General features: G+C 33.8%; 1 protein-coding gene across 24 annotated transcripts in view; it reads right to left on the minus strand.

The window, feature by feature from the left end:
- Crem (cAMP responsive element modulator) overlaps window positions 1-11,983 on the minus strand; it is a 66,736-nt gene that overhangs the window by 46,737 nt on the left and 8,016 nt on the right. For 22 of the 24 annotated variants that reach the window (XR_007349694.1, XM_048809071.1, XM_015483429.2 and 19 more), the window contains one exon: window positions 10,233-10,356. Coding sequence is in view for 17 of the 24 variants with exons in the window: in XM_048809071.1 (XP_048665028.1) it covers window positions 10,233-10,352 (120 nt within the window). In the remaining 7 variants the exon portion in view is untranslated. Of the gene's footprint in view, window positions 1-10,232; window positions 10,357-11,983 lie in introns of those variants that run through there. The other 2 variants (XM_048809076.1, XM_048809080.1) reach the window with 2 other exon arrangements.

Genomic DNA, 11,983 nt, shown 5'->3' on the forward strand with positions numbered 1-11,983 from the left:
TTTTTTTTTTTTTTTTTTCTCCCTCTAGCCAATCCTTATAGTATCCTGAATTTTCTATTTACAGTATTTGGAACATCACTTTATATTCTAACTACTATGAGACATTTAATGTACATCATTCATATAGATGTATATATGTATTATGTGTGTGGGTGTGTACGTGTGTGTGTGTGGGTGTGTGTGTATATATATATATATATATATTTTCTGGGGGGGGTTACCAGAAATTGAATTCAGGGGCACTAGACCACTGAGCCACATCCCTAGCCTTATTTTGTATTTTATTTAGAGACAGTGTTTCACTGAGTTGCTTAGTGCCTTGCTAAACTGCTGAAGCTGGCTTTGAACTCATGATCTTTCTGTCTCAGCCTCCCGAGCCACTGGGATTATAGGCGTGCACAACCACACCCGGCTACATCATATATTTTTAAAAGTATTTTGAAAATGCATATGGTCTGATACAATTCAAAAATCTTTCAACTCTAGAACTTTTATTTTTTAAATTTATTTATATTATTTTTTGGGGGGCAGTGCTAAGGATTAAATACAGGGCCTTGGGCATGCTAGACAAGCATTCTACAACTGAGCCAGCCGTTCAGAATTTTTATTTCATCAGGTACTAGGGAATTGAGCCCAAAGGCCCTTCACCACTGAGCTAACTCCCCACACCCTTTTATCTTTTGAGACAGGGTCTTCCTAAATTGCTCAGGCTGCCCTGAAAATTGTGATCCTTCTGCCTCAGCCTCCTGAGTAGCTGGGATTACAGGCATGCACCAATCATGCCTGGCCACCTAGAACCTTTAAAAGCCAATCTTGTATTTGATTTCATTAAGACTGAAACTGATCATAATTTACTAGCCAAATGTATTACAGAATAATAAATGTACATAGAAAAGTAGGTTATAGTGTGATCCTGAGCCCAAAACAGCTATTATACTGAAAACATCTTTATAAGACCAAACAATGAATGTTAAAATTGTTCTTAATAACAGATAATTTCTAATAATGTATGGAAATGTGCATACCCAAAGCCAGAAACCACATAATAAATGCCTAAAACCCACTTGTCCAAAGTTTCAATCTTTATTTCTGACCTAAATCAACTATTTACAGCAATGTATATTAAAGAGTCAAAATGAAATTAATTTGTGTTATTCTACTGCATTTCTTCTATCACTTGGTATAACTTGAAAATACTGATTTGGCAAAAAAAAAAAAAAAGAAAAAAGAAAAGAAAGAAAACCCTTAAAATAGTGATAATAAAATATGACATATCCATACAGTGGAATATTGTATTCAAACTATAAAAGGAAGAAAAATCTCGTCACATGCTACATGGGTGAACATTGAGAAAATTATGTTAAGTAAACCAGTAACAAAAAGAAAAATACTATGGTTACAGGTATAGGAGGAAGCTAGTCAAATTCATAGAAGTATAAAGTAGAATGGGCTTACAAGGGACTAGGGGAAAGTAAAAAGGTAAAAAACTGTGTGATAGGTACAGAGTTTCACATTTACAAGATGAAAAACTTCAGTATGCTTAAAAATGGTTAAGACTGTAAACTTTGCTGTTTTTTTTTTAAACCAGAATTTTAAAAAAATAGTAATAAATGGTTTCTAATTTAGTGGGTATAACAGCTTCTTGCCAGGAAAACTCTTAAATTCATTTTGTTAAACAACAATGAGAATGATTTCCTTATCTTTGTGTATATGTGTGTGTGTGTAGCCAAGGATCAAACCCAGGGCCTCATACACTTCAGGCAAATGCTCTACCACTGAGTCACATTTCCCAGTCCTCTCCTCATCTTATAAAGTATAATTCTAAAGCTATGGACACTCACATACTCCTGGTCCCAGAACAGACAGAATGGCTACTGATGTCAGGAATTATAAGGAAATGATTATTAATACATCAAAATTAACAAAATTTTAACTTTCTATGTTCTTTACATACTCAAGGTTTGATGCTAAATTGGGATTGAAATATGAAAATAACTACTTTGCCACTGAATAATGGAGTAAACATGTACAGTATATAATATCTAAATGTATATCTTATACATACTATACAGTAATTGTCACATATACATGTATTATTATATATGATATACAAATATAATTACACAATACTATTCTAGTTTATGTTATATAGAGAGTAACTATATATAAAGAGTATACATTTATTATTACTAATTGCTAACGATAGATTTTTCTAGGTGATGCTCTCTAAAATTGGTTCAACTAAGGACATAAATATTGTAGGTAATAAATGGTGGAAAGGTTAATGAAATCTAAAGCCAAACTGGCTGTGTTTAACACACTTAGAATAGTGCTTGGCACAAAGTTGAGTCTTCAATAAACACTCATTTTTGTTATTTTTATTATTGTTACATTTCATTTTCTAGAAAGTGGAGCTTAAATAATATAATATTAAACCCATTGATTTGGAAGGATTAACATTCTTTTAAAAAACTTACCCAAAATGGAGAAGAATCAAAGATACATATGAAAATCAAAATCTGAACAAATTTAGCAAGATTCTCAAAAAATAAAAAGGGGGAGTATGTAGCTCTGTGGTACAGCACCTCTGGGTTCAGTCCCTAGTACTGAAAAACACATTTTAAAAAGTCAGTGTTTTTAAATTAAAAAAAAAAATTTATAGTTGGACACAATACATTCATTCATTCATTCATTCATTCATTTATTTATTTATTTATTGTATGTGATGCTAAGGATCGAATCCAGTGCCTTGCATGTGCTAGGCGAGCACTCTACCACTGAGCCACGACCCCAGCCCTAAATATTTTTACATAAAGAAAAAGAGGATCAAATAATTGTCTTAATACTTAAAACTATGCATAAAAAATAAGAATATTATATTTGTGTATTACAGTACTAAAAGTACTTCACACATCAATACTTCTTAATAACTAACTGAACTCAAGCTGAGTACAGATGTATAAATTAGGGCTCCTTTTCCTTTAGAAAAGATACAGTGAGAAAGCACTAAAGACAAAAGACTGGGAAACCAACTTAAACTGGCAGTACTACCATGGCGTGTAAGCATATCTGCTGAGGATCAAACCCAGGGTCTCATGTGAGACTAGTGTTCTACCACTAAGCCACAACCCCAGCCCCACACCTGATATTTTTCAAAACAGTCTTTTATGAGCTAAGTGCTCAGTGGTAGAGCACTTGCCCAGCATTCATGAGGTCTTGGGTTTTATACCCAGCACTACAATAAAACAAAACAAAACCCAGTGTTTTTTGGTTTTTTTTTTTTTTTAATCTGCCAAAATAGAGGTCTACTTCTAAACAGAAGATACCTGTTTAAAGCAAGTGCTTTTCTTGAACTATTTATTTGCATCACCTTCATGCAATACTGCTACCTAACACACTCAAACCATAATCAGGTTTTCTCTTTCATGCCTGTTTGGGAAGACACTAGAATTTGATCTCTTATGGCTAAGAAAATTCACATTTCTGAAGAGCACAATGAAGATGTCACCATAATTACTCAATGAAGTAAAAATTTCCCAAAGCCTCTGTATTTTCCAAATGTAATTCCTTTAACAGGTTGGGATTTATAAACTTAAAATAACAAAGAATAAAACAAGGCAAAGCAATAAACTCTGAATGAAAAGAAGACACTACAAAAATTAATGTTTCTTTTTTCAAATTTCACATCTAGCCTATTATTTTTATTGCTTTTTTTTTTTTAGTTGTAGATGAATTGCATTCCTTTATATATTTGTTTACTTTTATGTGGTGCTAAGGATCAAACCCAGTGCCTCACACATGCTAGGCAAGCACTCTGCCACTGAGCTACAGCCCCCGCCCCGTTGTTGTTATTTTTATATTGTGGCAAAAAACATGCAACATAAAATTGACCATTTGACATACAGATAAGTAGTGTCACATATTTACATTATTGTAAAACAGATCTCCAGAACTTTTTGGTCTTGCACGTTTGAAACTCCAGATCCATTAAATAACAACTCTTCCCCCATTCCAGCCTATTTTTTAATTTTTGTTTAACTTTTTGGGGTAGTACTAAAGAAAGAACCCAGGGCACTCTATCACTGAGATACACTCACAGCCCTTTTTACTTTTTATTTTGAGACAGGGTCTCAAGTTGCCCTGTCTGGCGTTGAACTTATGATATTCCTGCAGTTTCCAGAGTTGCCGGGATCACAGTGGTGTGCCATTGTTTCCAGCCCGGCCTACTCTTTTACCAAAGAAAATCATAATGAAAAAGATAAAAAGTATAACTGTGTTATACTCCTTACTTTATTTTTCCATTACTGCTAGTGACAAACTACCCATTATTAAAACTAAAAAAAGGAAATTTGAAAACTAAAGAGTACCCAAGTCTCAAAAAAAATTACAAGACAGAAAAATCTTGCATGTATTTGTCCTAATTGTAAGTACAAAAATAACCTTTTCCTGAAATTTGACTTTGATTACCTTTGTACCTCCTGAAACATTAAATTTATTCAAGGCAAAGTACTATCATCTTTAATATACTGATCGAGATGAAAACCAGAGTATATTCAAAAGCCATAAAGAAAATTTTAAGAAAATCTATTAAGACTTTTTTTTCTTTCTTTCTTTCTTTTTTTTTTTTNTAAAAAAAAAAAAAAAAAAAAACAGATTCAACTAAACACTGAGCTCAAGCTAGCTCTACGTAGTTGAAAGCAAATAAATCAACCTAAAATGATACTACTTTCATATACAAATATGATGCTGCTGACCCATCATTAATGGCAAATGGCAAATGTTGCTTGAAATTCTATTATTGTTATTATTACTTTGTTTTGTTTATTGAGAACTATATACATTCTTCCTGGTCTTGATTAGAACCAAGAAGATTGGTTTTTGATTCAGATGGCCAAAATAATGAGAAATGCCATTCCAATTTTCAATGAAACTGAAAAAGAAAAATTACAATTTATACATTAAAATATAATATTTCCAAGTATCCCTTGTTAAGTTGTTCCTACTTCAATCCCTCACTATATGCCAGGCCTGCTTTATTCTGAGGTGCCTCTTTACACACGGTGCACACTGAGAACAGAGGTGATAAGAAAGGAGATTAGCAAAGCATAATCAGTGAACAACATTCCCTGGTCCCTTTCTCTGCCTCCCAAGCATCTCCTTGTTTCAAAAAATATATACAGGTACTCAAATGGGTTAAATTTTGTATTAGAATTAATTCTTTCCAGCAACAGGCTGACCTTAATGATTTCCAGAATTTCCTTCCAGTTCTCACTCCTGTGATTCTGTTTATCTTTCCCTTCTTCTTTGTTACAACTTCGAGAATTGGTCATTTACTAAGAAAAGTTATTTAGCTTTCACAGTCTAGGTATCATACTCAGGCCTAAAGACTTCATGAGCAGCTACAAGGAACCATACTGCAGAAAGCCAGTTTTAAAGCACATCCCTTCCAAGGGTTTCATCTGGATTACCCCACACATCTAGATCTTCATGGCAGCATGATGGATTCCCAAGGAAACAAGGAAAGTTCAAGGTGGCATCACTGTTACTTTCAGAGTGAGTCATAAATATAAGAGAGAAATGGGGAAATATGAATATAGACTGCACACTAACCAAAGGAATAATACTTGATTTTATGAGGTATGACAGTGACATTTCGTTTTATAAAAAAATGTCCATTTTGTTTTGAGTTGCATACACAGAAGTAGGAGCAAAAAGCCATAATGTCTGAGATCTGCAGAGCTGCTCAAAAATACTTCAATGAAAAGGAAAAAAAAAAAGGAAAACAGATGAGGCAAGTGCTACAATCTTGATAATTAGTGTGTGTGCGCGTGCGTGCACGTGTGTATATGGAGAAATAATTATTCTATTCTTGTATATGCTTGAAATCTTTCACATCAAAAGAACTTTAAAAACTATTTGATGCTAGCATATAATTCAGTTAAGAACCAGATAATACAAAAAAAGTTGCCTGTTTAAAAAAAAAAAAAGAAAAATTTGCCTACTAACAGGCAAAATAAATGTTCAACGTCTACATACTAAACTTTCTAAAAACGAAGAGAACCTCCTATAGTTCATATGTTGACCTATGTATTCTTATTTCAAATAAGACTCTCATTTATCTGATTTCTAACTAGGGTGGATATAAGAAGAGTTGACAATGAGAAGGGGAAAATTATAGGGCATATTATTAATGGATCAACACATAAAGTCATTCAGGCAAGAAGAAAGCCAAGTCACAATATTTAATCCCCAACTATCTGTCACTCAGGATTTGTTAATGGCAACTCCTGCTTCCAATTTTTTGACATTATCACCTGTGTGAATTTACTTTAGAACATAAACAAGAAAAATGTCACTTACAACTGGGAAATTATAAAACAAAAACTTAGAAGCTGACTCATAGTGGGGTATGGAGGGGGAGCATGGGAGGAATAGATGAATTCTAGACAGGGATGTGGGGTGGGAGGGAAAGGGAGGAGTTAGGGGATCAGCAAGGATGGTGAAATGTGATGGACATCATTATCCAAAGTACATGTATGAAGACACGAATTGGGTGTCAACCTACTTTATATACAAACAGAGATATGAAAAATTATCGTATATATGTGTAATAAGAATTGTAATGCAAAAAAAACCAAAGTACATGTATAAAGACATGAATTGGCGTGAACATACTTTATATACAAAGATATGAGAAACTGTGCTCTATATGTTTAATAAGAATTGTAATGCATTCTGCTATCGTGTATTTTTAAAAAATCAAATAAAAAACAAACAAACAAACAAAAAACCCCAAAACTTAAAATTCCAGCTTCCCCTTGTGCACCACCTGCCTTTAATTCATCAGCAGAACAAAGGTTGGAGGACCAAAAGGAAGCTCAACAGCTGTCAGGTCTTTGTACAAACAGGATGATATACATTAGCCATACAATTGATTAGCAGAAGTTCTGAAAAGACAGGGCAGTCAGAACTACTAGTATTAAATGATTTTAATCACAAGGATCAAACGCACAGAATTTTTTATCACACTTTAGTTTCCACAGCTTAATGATGATTTGATCATGAAAACAAGAATGATTTGATCATGTAAAATAAGTCCTTACTTACTGCTTCCCTGACTTGTTTATATAAAACTGAATGTAAGTCTAAAACACCAGGGAATTTACATCCCTTGACTTGAAGAAAATGAGACAAGTGGCCAATAAATTATGGTACCATCGAGTATTATTTTTAAAAACCAGTCACTTTGGTCATACATCATAGGGTTAATAAAGATGCCAGTGTGATTTAATAATCCATAGATATATAGTGTTGTATACTAAAAACAAATACGTCAGTGAAATGCTTCAGATACCACATACATTTAAATTAATATGTTCAGAATATTTTGACTGCTAAGAATTGAGTTCTAAATCATCAAATAATCATCATTCATGCACAGCATAGAGGATAATTCTTAGTTAACTAAAATAATCCATTAATTAGCACACAGATTACCTTTTTGGGGAGGAACCGGGGTACTGGGGATTGAATTCAGGGGCACTTGGCCACTAAGCCATATTTTGTGCCTCCTGAGCACCACCGAACCTGGCCAGATTACCTTTTAATTTCTTTTACATTTCAAGTATGTGAAAGATTAAAACCAGTTATTTTTTATTTTTATCAAAAACTTCAAACATATAGAGAATAGAAAAATCCATAAACTTGCCATCCAGATTTAATAAATACCAGCATCTGATATATTTGAGATTTTTAAAGAAGCATTAGAAATATAAAGTTTTTCCTAGTTCCTTGATTTGGCCTTCTCACAAGTGCTCTATCTACTCTTCTACTTTATTCAAAACTTTCCCTTTAAACCTATCCTCTATTATTTCACAGAAATGTCTTCAAAAATCTATACTCCCAATGACCACTTCTTTCCTCTTGATTAAAGCCTACTACAACCTAATTTCTGTCTACTTGACTCCTATTCAATTCCAAAACATATAAACCCAAGATTGCTTTTCAGGCTTCCTATTACTGGACCACTCAGCAACTTATGACTCACAGAGCTGGGTGTTGCTAGCCTGAAGGTTCTCAGAATTGCAAATCATCATCTTTCAACAGTAGGGATTTCTTTCAACTTTGGGGATCTTTTGTTCTGACTGTGCTGGCCCAGAAATATGGAGAAAAATGACATGTGTGGAAGTTAGTGAGCCAGTACCCAAAGGGAAGGAACTGGAGACAGAAGGAAGGTTTGCTTTCAGATACAGAAAAGAAAGGCAGGATTACAGGCCAGGAATTATAGTTATAAAAACTCTGTACAATATTAGGAAATGAATGTACATTATGTGATTTAGGTTAAAATAAAATGTCTAACATATGGTAAAAACAAAACAAACAAACAAACAAAAAACCTCTGGAAGATCCCAAATCACTACACACACACACACACACACACATTTCATTCTATTCTATTCTATTTTCACAGATAAAAAGTCTAAAGGTTATATACCAAAATGTTAATAATTAAATCATTAACCAATGATTACATCTCTGAATGTAAAGATTATGGATAGGTTTTATGTTCCTTTTAATATTTATTTTGTTAATCTTATATAATGAACATGCTTTTTTTTTTCAAACAAGAAAAATGCCATGTTTTAATTTTTTTAAAAACAAAGGCTACATGCCTGTCATTCAGGGTAACAAAGAAGGGTGTTGCTAGGGAGATGTAGCTCCACAGAACACTTGGAGAAAACCTGAGGGAAGACGGTGGGTGTTGGCAGCTTGAAAAGGGAAAAGAAAAGCAGGCTGGGTGCATGGGGCCCAATTTTGGGAAAAAAGAGAGCTCACATGAACCAATCTGGCCTGAGACAACATAAGACCTGCTGTTCTCCTGGGCCTTCCAAACAGCTATTGAGTCCTTTTCAGGTTCCCCATAAGATTCTGCTAAAATCCCATTACAGATGTGTATCCCAACTACCTGGCACCACCAGGCACTCTAATGATGTCCTTTCTTACTGCTTCCCTGACTTCTAGTTCACTAGTGTTTTAAAAACAGTGAGCATCTGAGAATATTCCAAGAATATTTGGAGCAGGACACTCCAAACTCTCATATTTCTACAACTCTGTGTTGACCTTTACAAGCTCCACTTTCCAGCCCAGATACTAGGCTTCAGTAAATGAGATACTAGTATTTCCCCTGAGCATCCCTTTGTATGTACTCTTTCTATAGCCCAGAATATGCTTCCATCCTAGGATCTGCCTGGAAAATTCCTATTCACCCTTTATGTCTAGCTCGAATGAAAAATCCTTGAGAATGCACTCTGAGCCAACTGGCTGCTTCATCCTATGGATACCTTATTCATTATGGATATAACATTTTACAGCACTTCTTATTGGAATTATTATTAAAACATACGTCTAGGGGCTGGGGTTGTGGCTCAGTGGTAGAACACTTGCCTAGCATGTGAGAGGCACTGAGTTCAATTCTCAGCATTGCATGTAAATAATTAAAATAAAGGTCCATTGACAACTAAAAAATATTTTTAAAAAATACATCTACTCTACTAAACTATGAGATATTTAAAGCCAGGAATTATGAAAAGCCCTGTGCATCTAGAACAGTGTATAAACACAGTAGGTATTCAATAAATATTTGATAAATTAATAAATAATGTATTTGTTTGTACTATATATTTTTATAGATATCTCAAAAATATGTTTTAGGAGCTGAAAAACATGCACTAACTGATTCTAGTACCCTCCAACCTCTGTATTCGGGCTGGCACATGCTAGGTAAGAGCTCTACCACTGACCCACCTACAGTCCTGACACTTGTGCTCTCTGAATAAAACCAATACAAAGTTTAAAAACAAACTGAAAAACAAAAAACAGTAAAGAACAGGTCAAATATATAATTGCAAACAGTAAGATTTCTGCCATCTTTACACTAAGAATATCGGAACTATGTCAATTTGGAATTAGCAACCTAGTCAAATAATAATTTGAAGAATACATGTTATGGAGGGGTTTTTGTTTTTCTTTCCCACAATGGTGGTGGTAGTGGAAAACTGTTATAATGTAAAAGTATTTAAAATATTTATCTTCCTTTCAAAATCAATTATAGTAAGAATAGCTGATAATCAGGGAGAATGGGAAATTTAAGATCAACTACAAGTAAACAGAATCAGCACATAATTCTCCTTTCCATAAATTTTAACTTGTGTTTGTGCCTGCCTATAGCCTACCTGAGCTAAAGTAGGAATTGAATTTTGGCCAGTCTGAGTATGCATATGAACAGATTCTCTCTCTGCCACAGAATCAGTTATACTTCCATCCTGCCGAGATTCAATTGTTTCCATGGTCATTTGTCTGAAAAGATAACAAAAAGGAAGAAGCATTAAGGACCCATCTAAAGTATCAGGAAATACTGAGTACTGTTTTTACTTAGCTTTCTGATATCCATTTATGGCAGTCAATCATCCTCTTGTGGTTTTTCTTTTTTGTTTTTTTTCATTCAAGAAATTGGTTTAGTAGCAGAATTTTCACTTACCAAACTGAAGGCACATTCTCTGCCCAATGAATAACAATGTTACCAAGGGAATGCTGCAATGTATTTTATGGGAATTAGCTTATTTTAAAAATTAAGTCTTAAAGTCTCCCTGATAATTGTTTTGGGCACTGTATTTAGTATGAAAGAGTGATAATACTAGGTTTTCTACTTTACCTGGAAAGTATAAATATCCTATGAGTCTCAAGGTCTAACAACTGTTTTATATTATGGTGTGGAAAATTGCCCATTGTCTAAATTAAATGTCATAATAATGTGTCTTGCTTTGTCAGCAAGTAGTTTCTGACAAACAAGCCTCCCAAACAAATTCAATCAGTAAGGGCTAACCACTTTCCTCCAGCTCCCCAGTTATTCAGAGAAGAATCTAATTTTTCCAGGAAAAACTTCTGACATGATTTTAGTTTGCTTCTGAATTCAATTTAAGTTAATGGTTTCTATGTAAAGTCTAGAAGGTCAACCATATAATAACAAATTTTATTTTATTAAGAAAAAATGTAGAGGCTGGGGATGTGGCTCAAGCGGTAGCGCGCTCGCCTGGCATGCGTGCGGCCCGGGTTCGATCCTCAGCACCACATAAAAATAAAATAAAGATGTTGTGTCCACCGAAAACTAAAAAATAAATATTAAAAAATTTTAAAAAAAGAAAAAATGTAAAATGCAAACAAAATAAATTTTAAAATTTAAATTGTTATAGAACTACTCTCTGCTGCCATATCTTTTCAAATGTCAAATAGTATGATACATTTTTTCACCTTAGTAGTCTAAATATATATCAAAAAGTATGAAGCCTACTTAAGACATTGAATTAAAAAGTTCAAATTGTTTTCACCAGATTTAATTAGTTACCAGATCCTTCATCTACTGTCTTTCATTTACTGCCTTCATTTGCATTTCAGTAAGCACTACCTGAAGCTAGCTTTGCATTCTCAAACCTGTCTGTTATAGGCTATGCTATATAGCCTACATTTTAATACTTACAAATTTGCAGGAATTGTGAAAAAAAAAAAAAAGTGTCTAGCCAATGGTGGAAAAAATGTACATCCCTTAATACTTTCCAATGCCTTTACCTCTTTTCTTATTACTGCCTGGCATGACCTCTCCAGTTCTGGGTACATATAACATGCATAAAATAGGTATATATCATCATGCATAAAATGTTAATTCCTACTGCTCTATTTTTGCTAATATGAACTCCAAAGAGAATGCTGTATGAGTTTTGTAGGATACAAAAAAGTATTATCCACAAAAGGAGATAAATAAAGTGGGTGAACACTTATTTAAATGTTTTTGTTTTCTGTATATTTTGGTGGTACTGGAGAGCAAACTCAGGGCCTCCCACATGTTAGGCAAGCTCTCTACCACTGAGCTATATCCCTAGCCCTCAAAATCCTTTACCTATAGAGTTTAAAGAGTTTCTTCTCTCCCTCC

Source organism: Marmota marmota, unplaced genomic scaffold (assembly GCF_001458135.2).
Source record: "Marmota marmota marmota unplaced genomic scaffold, marMar, whole genome shotgun sequence".
Taxonomy (NCBI): Eukaryota; Metazoa; Chordata; class Mammalia; order Rodentia; family Sciuridae; genus Marmota; species Marmota marmota.